This window comes from Cyprinodon variegatus, unplaced genomic scaffold (genome assembly GCF_000732505.1).
Source record: "Cyprinodon variegatus isolate N-32 unplaced genomic scaffold, C_variegatus-1.0 Scaffold831, whole genome shotgun sequence".
NCBI lineage: Eukaryota > Metazoa > Chordata > Actinopteri > Cyprinodontiformes > Cyprinodontidae > Cyprinodon > Cyprinodon variegatus.
The window spans coordinates 357,001-372,432 of NW_015151284.1; the positions used below are offsets into that span (position 1 = coordinate 357,001).

The 15,432-nt window shown below is 38.3% G+C and overlaps 1 protein-coding gene across 1 annotated transcript; it reads left to right on the forward strand.

The window, feature by feature from the left end:
- Window positions 1–302: 302 nt before the first annotated feature.
- LOC107099030 (protein O-GlcNAcase-like) lies at window positions 303–14,247 on the forward strand. The gene is made up of 11 exons (XM_015396957.1): window positions 303–553; window positions 3,651–3,702; window positions 6,855–6,952; window positions 8,344–8,474; window positions 8,563–8,734; window positions 8,822–8,920; window positions 11,387–11,656; window positions 12,703–12,789; window positions 12,928–13,403; window positions 13,490–13,664; window positions 14,153–14,247. The coding sequence occupies exons 1-11, from the start codon at window positions 514–516 to the stop codon at window positions 14,215–14,217; spliced, it is 1,665 nt and encodes a 554-aa protein (XP_015252443.1). The 5' UTR covers window positions 303–513; the 3' UTR covers window positions 14,218–14,247.
- The last annotated feature ends 1,185 nt before the right edge of the window (window positions 14,248–15,432 follow it).

Consider the following 15,432-nt stretch of genomic DNA (forward strand, 5'->3'; position numbering starts at 1 on the left):
CTAATAACTTCTTATGATTTCATTGTATTTTGGAGGCAAGTTATATTTGGTATGATGTTATTTCCTTTTCTTATTTTTTATTGATTTATTTTATTTTTTTTCTACATGGACCAGGTCACAATGAGCTTAGCTCTACCAAGCACACAAATCAAATGCGCTTTTATTTCCATCTTTTAACCCTCCATAACAGTATAAAGTATTATAATTCCAACAAATAAAAATAATATTTCCAAACAGGTGAGGTTATTTTTAGAAAAACGCGTGATTGCCCGAAATCTCCTCAGTGCGTTAAAGCTTCCGTGAGCACCTGAACGCAGCACAGCATCCTCCGCTGGTGGAGAGAGGAGGACCAGGATGAGAGGAAACAGAGGAACAGGAAGAAGTGGATGCATATCGAAAGCAAGCATGAAGAATATTCCCGGAATCTGAGCCGATCAACGGGGAGAAAAAAAACATCTTTTCTCGGCCATTAGAGGACGACAGGAAGCGGAGGGAGGCAGCGGTGCTGAAAGGATGGAGGAGGGGAAGCAGTTCCTTTGTGGGGTGGTGGAAGGTGAGAGCGGCCGACTTCATCAATCACCTACTATAATAACATTTGATTTTAGTGTGTTTTTTTTCTGCACGTTTTATTCAGGATGGAAATGATAGTGACGTTGCCTTTAATTAAACCGAGCGTTTGCAGCTGCTGTAAGATGGGCGTGTAAGTGTTTATATATTAATAAAGGAAAAATAAGCTTGGATAAAAAGGTCTTTGGCAAATGATGATGTTGTGGGCATCAGCCAAGCCTAAAGTAGAGATCTGAAGACCAGATTATTTAAAATGTTTAAAATATCCATCTGTTTAACCTTGCTATTGATAAAAACAGATGTGCTGATAAAAAGCAAAACTAATAAAAGCTGGGGCAAATTACTAAACTCATCTCAAACAATATTAATGTCAACAAATCACATGCAAATTCAATTTAATATTTTTCACCCCATATATTATACCCCTTATAGGTTGAATAAGCTGAATGCCACACTGACAAAAAATAATGCAACAATTTTTGGCATTAACTGAGTCATTTTTAGTTACTTTAACACAAATGTTTTATGTCCCACCCTGCTGACATGAAACAATTGTGTTAAAGTAACTAAACATGATTAAGTAAATGCCAAAAACGGTTGCATTTTTTTTAGTGCAGTATCACTGACAAATGCCAGAGGTCTGTAGGCAATGGTGTAACTATCTGTAGCAGAGACCCCAGAGCTCTTAGGGGCCCCGTCACTGACTACTGGTAGGCCCTCAAGCAATTGTAGACTAGGACGTCTCTTTGCAGATGTAATGGTGCAAAAAATTCCTCTTAAACCCATAGGTTGCCTGACCAGACCTTATTTATACTCCAAAATATAGCAGATTTCAACAGGATGGTGAGCCGTTTAAACACAACACCAATAGCAAAGCAGACAGTGGAACTTTTAATTACTATGTTAATAATTGTGTATAGTTCATTAGATGGTTGGTAAACAATGCACTCCTATAATATGTTTCAAACCGCAATAAAGATCTTAAAATAGCGATGTATTTGAGTATTTTTTTTTTCCAATACGACTTGGAATTATGGGTAATCAAGAGCGTAGATTAAAACCATAACCGGTACCTACAATGTGTTAGTGACGATGGATACCAAAAAAAGGGACTTAAGCGGATTCCAGAACAGAAAAAGGAAAGAAGAGCTGCTGGAAAAAACGGAAAAAAACTTCCCAAAATAAACACGTTCTTTCAAAAAAACGAAGAGGGAGAGGTGGACGTTGCTGCTATAGTGAGTAAAGATTGCGACCAGGAGATAAATGGAGAGAGCATGGGTGAGGGGGGGGCTGTGAAACTCAAGGTACCCTAATAAGACTCATTTTGCAGCAGAATATACTAAAGTATATCGATGTCTAGTGAAGGTGTGGAAAATATCAGTAAGAAAACATATTTAATCTGATTCAGTTTATGATTTTAATGTACAGGTGACCAAAAACAGTTATTAGGTATTGGTTTTTTTTCCAGTGTTACCCAGCAGGTAATTGTTCTAGCACATTTGTTTTTTTGTATTTCCTATAACCTATTTTTCTCAAACCTTACAGTGGTTTCTATATATTGTCACTATCTTGGCTTAGCAGGGAGCATTGCACTTAGTTCTAGAAATGTCACACAGCTGCAAGTCGAAGCTTTAATGAAGAAAATCCCCAAAGGCATGCAGAGGAAAGGGGTCTGGACTGTATTTAATATAGTCTGACCCACTTACTGTACTTGCACACATGCACACACACTCCAGACGTGTTCAATAACATACACAACTGGGTGGGACACTGGGGATGCTCTCATTTCTAAGAATAGAAAATGTGATGGAGTGTGAATGCAGCTAAATTATGCCTAAACCAAATACAGAAGGTATATTGGGACAAGGCGCTGGAGGTTCTCAAATATTTCTGCCTTGCTATATGTTTTGCATGGTAGTTGCATCAGCCAGTTATCAGTGAGCTGAACCTCAGGTGCTCATTCTCTATTTGGAAGGTTTTTATTTGAGATTGCAGAGGTCTCACCTCTGAACTTTGACTTAGATTTTTCTTCTAGTTACTTAACAAAACAAACTTGTTTGTGTTTTAATGTTTTAAATTCTCAATTTTACTGCAGTTAAATCAGCCATAAAACTTGCCATAAAATGATTTTGAAGATGCAGTGGTCTGAATTTAGCAACAAATAAAGGAATTCTAAGAAATCCCTACTTATCCATCATAGACTTGATTCTAAACTTTAATACCTTTCATAACTCAAAACATTACCGTGCATTCAAAGGATGTCTTTTGGATATAAATCAAGTTAGAATGTATCAAGGGACACAGATTTTGGTATCCTTCTTTAAGCCTCCCACAAAGGTTTGCTGGAATTGCGGTCCATTCTTCCTTAGCAATCCAGTGAGTCATGTTTGTAGGGCTTCTGAATAGGACACACATTAGCTCTACCCATATATTTTCCTACTGAGATCAGAACTTTGTAGACTGCCTTGTTTTTCCTAGGCTCATTTTTAAGTAGCTATAGGTCTATAGCTATAGCTTTGCAGAGTGGTGGCCTAGAGGTTAGGACTTGGATCCCAGAGGTTCTGAGTTAAAGCCCCACTTCCATGGACTGCCACTCCGGGTCCTGGAGCAAGACCCTTGACCCCCACACCGCAGGGGGTGGGTGCACAATAGCAGTCCACTGCTCCCTAAGGGGATAGGTTAAATGCAGAGTTAATTTTGTTGCTTGGTACTTGTGACAGTGTAATGAAGATAAAAGTTGAATTCTCTTCTAGTCCTTTAGAGTAGAAGCGTCTTCTCTGACTGGAATCTGAGCCCATATCAGTAAGATTACAGGGGGGAATGTTAACATGAAACGCTCATAAAAGAACTGTATTTGTCTCATTTTTGTCACTAAGCAGTAGATCATATATCTGCTGTAATCCAGCTCAGATTAAACAGATGTGACAGAGTCGGTTATGGGTTTGACTTGACATACTGTCTAAGTTTTCAGGCCTAAAATCGGCTAACATAACTAATGTCTAATGTCTGGGTTACTAATGGAAAGGTAATGTCAAGAGTATTTTAGTGTGAATGTATTCATTTTATGTTTTCTTTCCCACCAGGTTTTTATGGTCGACCCTGGTCTATGAATCAGAGAAAAGTTCTCTTTCAGTGGTGAGTAGATGTGTCACTCATTCTTTATGCTAAACAAAGCCTGTTGATTAATTGTTCTCTTCATTTCAAATAGTCCCCTCTCCCATGAATCAAACCTTAGAAGAACCACATTTTACTGCAACTGCAGCTCTAAGTCTAACTCGAAGTTTTAGGGTTTTTTATTTTTAAGAAATTAAAGAAGTTAAAAAAATTTCTTTGACAAGCATTTTGTTTTCAATTAATGAATAGAACAAAGTTCTGCAAGATGTTGGAATTTTGAAATATGGCTTTATACCATAGCCCTGCTCAAAATGTCTCCATTACTGCCAAATCTTTTTCTTTGTGTCAATTGGGATTAAATGGAAGGCAGTGAAATGTTACTTTCCTGAAGAAATTATTTCAAAGAAGGGACAGTAGCTTTATTTCAGCGAATAACGGAAGGACAAAAAATAAAAGGAGATAAACTATTGGTCAGGGTATTCAGATACTGAATGCTGTGTACTTTTGAATGAAAAGGGCATCTTTATCCTTGAATTAAATTTGTCACAGCTAAAAAAAAAACTATGGCGCTCTCTATTGAGTGCCAAACATTTTTTCATCAGCAGTTTTCCCAGCTCATAGAGAGAAAAAAGCTGTTTGTGACTCAGCACCCTTGGCAATTCACAGACTAATTGTTACTTAAAAAAAAGAAAAATAGAATTAGTTATCAATTTTTTAAAGGGAAATAACAAAAGTAAGTGAACAATAAGGTGAGCAGTGCCTCAAACATGCTGAAAATGTATGCATTATGAAGTGTGAAGGATTTCCATCTTCTCTCATTTATCATCATATTCTGCAGCACGAAGAGAACCAACTCATTCTTAACGCCAAGCTGATCTTACCTGAAAGATTAACTCTTAAATCCACATTTGGAGCTAGGAGAAAGTACCTGTAACACATTTGTTTGGGTTACATGGGTTCTTTTTGTAATTTAAATTGCAGCACATACCAAACAGCTAGGATTAGGTCATTAAAACGTTACATATTGATATTAACATGTGTTTAGAAGACATTCTGAGAACCTCCAAAACTCCACCAGCAGCTGAGAGTGTGGGCTCAAAATCTAATAATAGAGACATTTCATTTGGGACTCAAATGCGGAGTGCCAACATAGCTACTTGAGTGGTTAATAGGTTTGGCAGAGTGATACTGTGAGTGGCACAGTATCTGTGTTTGCGTAATCGTATGTATTGTAGGTACGTAGGTTGGCACTTTGTGGAGGTGGCTATCATGCCATCTGCCCAGGGACCGAAGGGTGAAATGACTAAGATCGCTTCTGTGCCAGAGATGACTAGGAACATACAGAACAGAGACAAAAACAGAGAAGCTGGTTAAATGAAAGGGTCACTAAAGTAGATTTTGTTTAATCTCTACTACTACTATACATTCTATTCTCTTTATAATTCAGGAACTTGCTTTCCGTCAGTGACTCCACCTTGATATAGACAATTGTTCTGTTTTTGTTTGGATTTTTGTTGTTCTATTAGTCATTTTCTCCTCTCTCTGCCAAACATATTTTTGTACAGAATTATCACTGACAACAAGAACCTTTAAAGCACTGAAAATGGATGTAAAAACTGTTTTTTGAAAAAGTCAATAAAGGGTTTTTATTAAGATGTTTCATTATCACTGAATGCACCAGTACTATTGGTTAAAATATTAGTGTAGCTGCTTAAGACTTAATGTTTGGCTATTTGTTTTTTTTTTCTTTGCTATACAGTCTTGCTCAGTGAAATAGAATCTTAAAAATTAGATAACTTAATAGTCTTAACTCACTAAATAAAGGACATTAGGCCGTAGAAATAGCAATTACACACAAACTACCGGTAATGTTTTCAAACCTTTAGTTTTTGTCAGGATTTGGTTGAGGTTTGTGGACCCAAATGTAGAGGCAGGGAGGCAGAGGTGAGTTTCTAGATGATTTAATGATGAATAAACAAACAACTGAACAGGGAGGAAGGAAATCCAAAAATCCAAAAAAATCAAAACATGAAAAAGTCAAACAAACCATAACCATGGAGACATCAGGGAGAAGACTATCACAAGGAGGAAGACTCAGAGAGATGGAGTTGGAGGAAGTTTGACGAGGCACCAGCAGTGAGAGAACTCACAGAGCCAGGGGAAATGTTAACAGGTTTATTGAGAGGTTGACAAAAACAGAGAGAGAGATAATTTGCAGGGTTTTCTCTGTGGGACTTCAGCGGTCTGGTGAACCGGAACCGGAAACTCTGAAGGGGAGATCACAAAGATCAGTTCAAGGTCCGTAGGGAAAATGACTGAGACTGGTGAATAGCTGGAGAAGACTCACTTTAGGGGGATTCTTGGTATTCCTTGGGTCCAGTTTGTGGGGGGATTTAATCCTGAGATGAATGAACACGTTGGAGGGCGGACAGGCAGACTTGTGTTGGGTACAAAAGAGCAATGGAACGGACTGTGACCAGTTTTCCTGAAGTTGACTTGAACAGATCTGGTGAAGGTTTCCCCTTGCTTAGTGTGACTCAAATTATTCCTTCCAAGGGGGGTAGAAGGACCAGGCTTATCCAGTGGATCAGGAGGACATCCTACCGGAGAACAAAGTCAAAGGCAAAGCTTAGACTCAGAGAGACAAGGCAAAGGTTAGACTCAGCTAATCTCAGTAAGGCTAGAGTACCCAATACTGGCAAACACTCTGGCGTCGAGGTGGTGACAGTCCGCAGCTCAAGTACTCCTCTGGTAATGACCCAACGAGCCGCAGGTGTGCAGGGAGGCCCAACGAGGACAGGCCACTGCCTGATGGTAGGAAGAGGAAAAACAACCCACACAAACTGGAATCCTAACAAGGTTATTGAGTTAAACATGGTTAATATGTATTTATTTTTACCTTTAATAAATTCCTTTCTTTTACTGTGAATAATCAGGTCAAGATTGAGAATCGATGTAATAGGGTGTCCTAATTGTTTTACATGATTGTAAAATAAAGTCAACAGAAGCAACAGCACAGTTTAGAAGATATTCAGGGAACACATTTCTGACCTCTCTATTGACATTACATTTAAATGACAGATGTTTATCAGCCTCTTAGATCAATTTAGTGAAGCTTGTTTTGTTATTTTACAGCAGTGAGACAAAAATTGTCATTTGTACATTTCTGTCAGGATGCAGCTGTGGGGGTTGAACACCTACCTGTACGGTCCCAAAGATGACCTGAAACACAGACTTCTTTGGAGGGAAGTATATTCTCCGGAAGAAGAAGGTTTGTGTTTTCATTCTATACTTCCACCACACTACTCACGCAACAAACCATAACTTTAGTAAGAACACACATCTAGATTTAATAACTAAGCTTATTTGCTTGTCAAATATGAAAGAGTCGAAAACAACAGCAAGGTTTTAAGCAGATTGATGATAGCTACTCAGCGATTTCCAAACATCACAGTTATTTATCTTCAGTTTCGTAGGACAATTAAACATAATTTCCACGTACATTTGTAGATAATCTGTAAAACATGAAACAACTTAATATGTATTCTGAAAGCTTACCCAAGGGCCAACATTTACAAAGAAAACAGTAAGGGTCTAAAATAAAACCTTGCAATACTCCTCGGTTGTTGTCCTCCACAGTCATTAAATATTAAACTGGCCATTTGATTTTTGAGAAAATGCATTTTGGGCCTTTTTAGCCTATCAAAATCCTTGGAAATTGTAAATGGTCTAGGCAGTGTGCAGCTGCATTGTAGTCTTGGGCAGACCCACAGAAGTTAGCCTGCTTAAACCAGCATCACCAAGCCATTCCAACGAAGCAAAAAATAAGCTGGAAATAAAATTTCAACTTATAAAGATGACATGATTTACCTCCAAACGACCTCTACATTCGGTTAAAAATTTGAAAGGTGAAAAGCTGTTGAAAACTGGGTTTTTTTCAACGTCTCTGATTGGACTAAAGTGGGACAAAGTCAGACTGACTGAACAAAGCCCAATTTTCACCAACTAAATCAAGACTATGATGGACGGACCAGATTTAGCCTTAAAACCAACAGATAAATGACGTCTGGTGTTTGGGTGGTCTGACCACCAACAGCAGGCAAGATGGGGAGTCTTACCCTAAACTTAAATGGACAGAGCAGGAGAAGGAACTGGCAGCCTAGTTTGTTTGTTTGTTACCTCTTCGTAACAGTCAACCCAAGGATTCTCAGTCTTCATTAGAGCTCTACGTGTACAACATAAAGAAAGAAAACGATAATGTTAATATATCACACTAACTAAAATTAAATATGTATTAGAATTTTATGATCTAGGTTTGTCTATCACTATAGCATTTGAGGCAGTGATTAACAAGGAGAACATAAAGCAAGAAGCAATGTGCCTTTGCATAATTTAGAATAATAATAGTAATAATGAAAATAATTTATGTGTGCGTGTATGAGGAGGTGGGGTGCGCATGGGGTGGTGTTTGGGAGTAGGTGGGGGGTTTAGGAAGTGGGCGGGACTTCAACCTGTGGGCGAGGTTTCAAATTTGCTGAAAGGGTCCTCTTATTCTTTTAACATAGGTCCTTCTCTACCATTTTATTTACCAGGTTTGGTGTAAATATCTTTAACTTTCATATTTATGAATTGTTCCTTTCCTTTACCCGCTCTTCTTCACAGCTCAGTTGCAAACTCTTATCGTGGAAGCCCAGTCCAGGGGTCTGAGGTTTGTTTATGCGCTCTCTCCTGGTCAGGACATTGTCTTCTCCTCTTCCTGCGACATGACGCTGCTAAAGCGCAAGCTGAAACAGGCTTGTTATCCTTCTTAAAAGTTTTAGAAACACACCTACCTGTTCAGTCAGCCAGAGGCTAACTTGTTTTCGTTTCTTCCTCTGCCAGGTATCAGATCTAGGGTGCCAGGCATATGCCATTCTCTTTGACGACATTGATCATTCCATGTGCCAGGCTGACAGCGAGGCCTTCAGTTCCTTTGCCCATGCTCAGGTCACAGTAACTAATGAGATTTATCGCTTCTTGGGGGAGCCACCTGTCTTCCTTTTCTGCCCTACAGGTAAAGTTCAGGTCGAGTCTACATAAAACACCACCAATGAGTTTTCACAGCAGGAAACATTATTTTCTATTTCTTTCTCACTGTTAGAGTACTGTGGTTCTCTGTGCTCCCCAAGTGTGGCTGAATCTCCCTACCTGCAAACAGTTGGAGAAGACCTTCTACCTAACATAACAGTGATATGGACAGGTAAAAAAAAAAAAAGATGTGTAATCTTGCTGTCTCAGATGTTTTTTGTTGTTGTGGTATCAAACTAGATTAGGTTAATTGCTATGTGATTTCTCTTATCAATATTCAACACAGCTGCTGACTTGATTTATTTACGCAGGCTGCAGGAATCTTGCAGATAAAGTTGTTATGCATTTAGGAATGTTGCTAGGAGTGGCAGTTGTATTGCTGCCAAAGGCATGAGGAAGTTATGTCATGCAGGTTATGCTTTCCATCTGGGTAACTCATTAACAGGTCTTTATTTATGTTGTTCCCTGGAACATGTGATTATTAAGATGCCAAAGCAGTTTTTTTTATTTTCTTTTAAGATCTTCAAAGTTAGCTGAGATTCTGACTTTAGATTATAAACCCAGGTGTGAATTTCATAGAAGATATTGGTTTCCTGTAGGCTTCAGGACATTTGTGTGTCTGCTTTAAAAAGTGTCTGCTTTAAACAAGTGTCTGCTTTAAACATGGAGAAAGTTTAAAGTTGCTGCTGAACCAAACATGGAGAAGCAGCATTTAGTTTCTATGCTCCACTTATCCGGAAAAAAACTTCCAGATGACTGTAAAAGTCCTCAAAGCTTGGGTCTTTTTAAGTAAAAGTAAAAAAAAAAAAAACAATTGTTTAGAATTTCCTTTGGCTGTTGAACTTAAACTATATGCTGAAGTATTATTATTAGTTTAATGTTTTTGTCTAGCTTTTTTTTTGTTTGTTTTACTAGCTGATTTGATCCTGATTTGCTTTTTTTCTACTTTTATTGTTCACTTTGAATTAATTCACTTTGAATTAAACAGTTGTCCTTGTACTGAAACAATTGTCCTTGTACTAAATTGTGCTATACTAATAAACTTGCCATTCCTTTGCCTATGTGGGCATCTGCCCTCTTTCACGAGGAAACAACTTTCTCCCAAAACAGATTTATTTAAAAACTTTATACCTATGCTATAGACTCTAAAATATCTAATATATAAAGCAACCTTGTTTGGGTTATTTTCCAACCCAATGCACGTTTAGTTAGGGCCCTGTCCTACCTTGCCGATTTAGCCAGCATATGCCTGACGTCTCAGAATCTCCTAAAACACTGGCATAGCCTGAACTTTCTATGTATTTTCTCAATTTAGACTGTATGCATAGTGTATTCATAATGACTCCAGAACTTATGTTTAACAACAGCCTAACTTATGCATAATGCACTGCAGCGTAATGCCCATGAAATGATGCACAAGCATCATTTCGTGGACATTACGTAGTATCAATTAAATCGCTGCTCGTGAGGGGATTTCTTTGATCCCAGTATTAACCTAGCTGCTGTTTACCACCTGCCCAAAAAAAAAGAATAAATAAAAAAAAAGAAAAAAGAAAGAAAAAAGAAAGAAAGAAATAAAGAAGTTTTACAGTGGCAGCAGATTCAGCATCATGTCTGCTAGGAAGTTTGTTGGTCATGGCCGTGGGCGTGAACACAGCAAGGAACCATCACACTCACCTTCTGGCTCACCCTATGATGGGGATCAAGTCTGGAGGAGTACTGACGGTTTCCTCCTGTGAACTCCTTTTCATACCAAAACGCCATTAAACAGTAGCTATAAGTTAGAAACATGTTCAGTGGTCATCTAAAACATGTGAGAAACGTTGATATGCGTTGGCGATAAGTTCTTAACAAGTTACACATAAGTTATTCACAAGTTACTCATAGGTTTTGGATAAGCTAGACGCCATGACTTATGAGTAACATATGTAGCGTATGTCTATGATCAAATAACTTACCTGTAACTTATGCTCCACGTATGGCATACGTCAGAAAATTTTGAGTATTCATACCTTCCATATGTTGACTTGTGCCAGCATTTTTCAGTGTGCTCTAGCGTGCTTCTGTGTGGGAGCATCTTATACAAAATTCACCGATAACTTATACAATATATGCCAGCATTTTTGCCAGATTTTTTGTATGTAAGTCAAGGTGTGCCAGGGCCTTCATGTACTAATACACCCTAAGGATACTTTTCTACTACATGGTGTTTATGACTTTGAACCACCATAGTGGGTTATAGCTAAATTCAAATGTCAAACTGTTTGGTGGATCAGAGGAACCATCCTATTTGGGGCAAAGATCAAGCAAAAATCATCGCTGCAAGCTCATTCAGGAGGAGCATTTTTTGCAAGTCAGTGACTGGATGCAATCAACTGGTTTTGCTTGCTTAACTTTAAACCAATCTGACTGTATTTTTATCTGTAAAGTGCCTTGAGATGACATGTGTTGTTAATTGGGTCCATATAAATAAACTGAATTGTACTGAATTTAATTGAAGAACATCAGAGAACTGGTCTTCTCAGATGTCAATCTTAACCTGCTAATAATATCTTTTAGATGTGCAAATAATAGTTTAAAGACCTCAGAAATTAGTCTATCATCAAAATGACAGCCTTTCCATTTATCTTTCTCACAGGTAGCAAAGTAATTTCCAGGAAATTGTCCTTAGACTGCCTTGCTGAGTTGGAGTCAGTCCTACAGCGCCCCCCACTGATATGGGACAACCTGCACGCTAATGACTATGATACCCGACGTCTCTTTCTGGGGCCTTTCAAGGGCCGTGACCCTCACATTAGAAGCCACCTGAGGGGTCTGCTGCTCAATCCCAACTGTGAATTTGAAGCCAATTACATCCCACTGCATACTCTGGGCAGCTGGTACAGAGCTGAAAAGGATGATGCACAAGGTAACAAAATGCCCTTCTGTTTAATCGGTCTGTTTAAGCAATTCAATCAGGCATTTTGACCAACAGACTAAACTTATTTTTATTCCTGATTTTCAGACAAACTAGTTCTGTTTCTGGAATGTCCTACTTATTCTTTATGAAATAGTATTAACAGTATTCAGAACATATTTTCTGTAGTTGCAACATTTAAAGTAGCTTTTTATAGTCTTAATGTGTTCCACTATCATACATTATTACTAATTATTTATTCTATAGAGATTGAATAACACATTTTAAGTAGTCCTTCATATCTCATTTTTGCAATTTACACAGTATTTTTATATCATATTGTGTTTTCTTCCTCAAGTTATAAGAACAAAATGACTTGATAAGAAAATGTTACACACACATCTCAATTTTAAACAAACAAAATATTTATAGTCAAATCAAACAAAGCAATGTCAATAAATAGCTGTTGTGTCAGGTTGTGTGGAGGTTTTAGAGGACTGAAATGATGATACAGAAGCTGAGGTGGTTACTTCTAGAGTTAATAAGCAAAGGTGGCAACTGAAGCTGAAGTCCAAAAGCAAAAAAAAGCAGAAAACCAAAATCCAGGAGATGTCAGGGAAAACACACATGAGGATTAGGAGACAAATAGGGAATAGAAGAAGAATAAAAAAAAAAAAAAAAAAAACAGAAGCAGCTGAAAAGCATTGAGGGGGTTAAGGTTCTCCTCTATGTAGTGATGGAAAGGTGGTGGAAGAAGTAACATTCCTTTTGTGTTTGGGAGGCTCAGATGGTTTTTGTGAAAGGAAATATCACTGAAACGAGTGGAGACAACAAACAACATACATTTTAATGGCTTCAGAACAGCAATTAGAAACAGAAAAAAACTACTAGTTATTTCAAATATGCCAATTTGATATAAGTACCTTTTAGATCCAAGCAATGTTGAAGCTGGTGAAGAAGAACTGCATGATTAGTTGCATCAAATATTCTCCAAATTTTTAAAGTGATGATCCTCTAGCCTTAATTTCAAGCAATTTAACTAAAGTTATATATTTCAGGAGAGGAATATAACTACTGTCCTGAGAGAGCATTAACTGCTGCACTTCATGACTGGATGGAAGAACTTAACCAGCCTCTGCAAGCAGGTAAGACTGTACAAACAAAAGAACTAGGTGGGTCTTTAGATCACCGTTACTTTTATATATTGCATCCCCTGATTTTAGTGGGTATCCAGTAGCGCCACTTAAAGTCACCACAGAACTATGTTTGAATCAATATTTCAGGTCGGCAGGACTCAAAAGCAGACCACCGTGCCTCTGTCTCATCATCGCGTTCCAAAACACCTGACAGGTCTGACTGTCCTTCCACCTTCAGAGCCACCCACGCGGTGCCAAAACTTCCAGTCTTCCCACTTGATTCCAGCTCTCCACCCTCATCCCCACCTTTGAGTAAAGCAGATAAAGAGGGACGAGAAGGAGAGAAAAAACGTTCACAGCAACAAGGTCAACCTCTTGCAGGATCAAAGTCGGCAGCACCTTTTGGTGGGGGCCGGGCACAGCGGGAACAGCGGACACAGGGTCGTGGACTCTGCAATGGAAAGGGGTTACTAAGTGAGGCCCAGGTGCGGCTGCTCGTTGGTCTTCATTATCTCCCCCATGAGCATGGTCCCTCAGCCCAGAAACTCCTGCAAGACCTAACCTGGCTAAAGTCAAACTGCCACCTAGTTGGTGCAAACAGCAAGAAGCCACAACCTCAGAAGGTGATTCATGACATTTCCTTTCTCAGTAGTTATAAACGAAAGAACATCACAGATGAGCATCACTGTGTTTTCCCTGGTGTCCTCAGGTTGACGAGTGGCGTGGGAGAGCCTCCAGATTCTTATCTCTATGTGAAGACATAGCTCAGCTACACTGCAGCGTAGTGGGAGGAGCAAACAGGGCTGTGCTGTATGACCTGTACCCTTATGTGTGGGACCTGAGGAACACCGCTCTGGTGGCCAAAGCCTTCATATGCTGGCTGGGTGAGGACAGTGATAGTGGGAGGGAAAAACAGTTATTTAATAACAATGAAATATTCATATTTGATATTTTATCTCACTAGTTGTTGACTTTTTTCATATATTGCGCTACAGATATAATTCTGACTTTTATTTTCTGTAATCATTACGCTCTTCTCTAACTTCAGTATGTAATACTGAAAGTAATGCATGATGTGCTGCAACAGATAAATAAAACAAAAAGAAAGAAACACTGATAAAGTTAGATATGTCTTTAATATGTTGTATGCATTTAAACATTTATATGAGAGTTTATTCCAGTTGTTTCAAAAGCAGCTAATGTCCTTGTTCTTTTCTCACATAGAGCTCCATTTTACAATTCCTTAGCATTAAGAACAGAGTACATTACAAAGCTGTTTGATATTAACAAGCTAGAACACCTGTTGTTCAGCTGCAAGCCCTCTTAGAGTTGTTGTCATACTTGAATGACACATTCTTGTTGTTTTCCGCAGACGGGCGAGTGCTGAGTGACAGCTCAAGCCTCGGCTCCTGGAGGAACTGCTTTCACTGTGAGTAGTCTATCATTTTTCTTTTTCTCATTGTGCAGCTTGTGCAGTTAGCCACTCTTCATTCGAACTTTAATTATTATAATAATAATTAGCGCAGAAGGGACAGCGCCGTATTTCTGCTGTGAGGAACAAATATTGAAGGGTAGAAATATGAAGAGGAATACGAAAAGGTAAAAAAAAAAGCCTCATGGAAAAGTCAAACATGGTGGCGACATTTTTACGCTTAAACTGCATATTTACGCAAGTTACACATTAGTAGCACAGCCATACATCTCAATCACTGTGCTGCACATTGATTGCATTCCCCTCAGTAGTAAAGAGGACTTAGAAGCTGATAACAAATAAAGCACAAAAAAAACATTTTATCTGGTTTGTTGGACTTTTTAACTAATGGTTTGAAAGAGGCGCCAAGAAGGCCATCTTTGTGAAAATAAAAAAGCCATTTCTCAATAGAAAGGGAGGATAGTTGTTTCAGCTTTGAAGCATTTACATTCAGTCATGGAACTCATTGCCAAGAAGTTACATAAGCACTCCCATTACAATTCAAAAGACCAATCACAAAGCCCAGACACAACAAAAGGCTCCAACAATACAGAAGAACAAAAGTTGGCTATTTCATAAGGATCTGATTTGAAATGTGTTAAAGGGGCTTGTCCTCCATCCTGTTAACTCCAACTAGACTTTGCTCTGGTGTGAGACAACATCATTGACTTAGACTCCTGGATAGGTGTCAAAACGTCTTCAAAGAAATTAGCAAAAGTCCAGTTGCCTGTTTTGGTTGCCGTGACCCAGATGACTTAGAATTTACACAGGCAGTTTACTTGGGTTTTACAGTGACTGCACAGCAGAGGTGTCAAAAGTATTCATGTTTATTACTCAAGTAGAAGTATACATCCTACAGTTTTGTAGAAATCAACTAAAGCTTTCTACTGAAGTAAGAGTGTAAAAGTACGATTTTTAAAACTACTAAAATTATAAAAGTAAGAGTAATGCAGGACAAAAATGTTAAGGACACAAGTTTTACTCAACTATTAAAGAAACATTTTTCAATGATTTTTGGATGATAACTTCCTTATACTTAATCTTCTTAGCTAATGGCAACAGTGTCAAATTTAACTTTGCTTCATCTTGAAAATATTTCTGTATGTGTCGAACAAGTTGGAGCAGTATCGAGTTCAACCACAAAGAAATTTACAGTCCACATGAAACAAATTATTTTAATG

What these genes read in the sequence shown, in the direction of transcription:
- LOC107099030 (XM_015396957.1), top strand. Translation starts at nt 514, where the DNA reads ATGGAGGAGGGGAAGCAGTTCCTTTGTGGGGTGGTGGAAG. An exon ending in AGAAAAGTTCTCTTTCAGTG is followed by an intron (nt 3,703 to 6,854) that starts GTGAGTAGATGT and finishes CATTTCTGTCAG; the next exon opens with GATGCAGCTGTGGGGGTTGA. An exon ending in ATATTCTCCGGAAGAAGAAG is followed by an intron (nt 6,953 to 8,343) that starts GTTTGTGTTTTC and finishes TCTTCTTCACAG; the next exon opens with CTCAGTTGCAAACTCTTATC.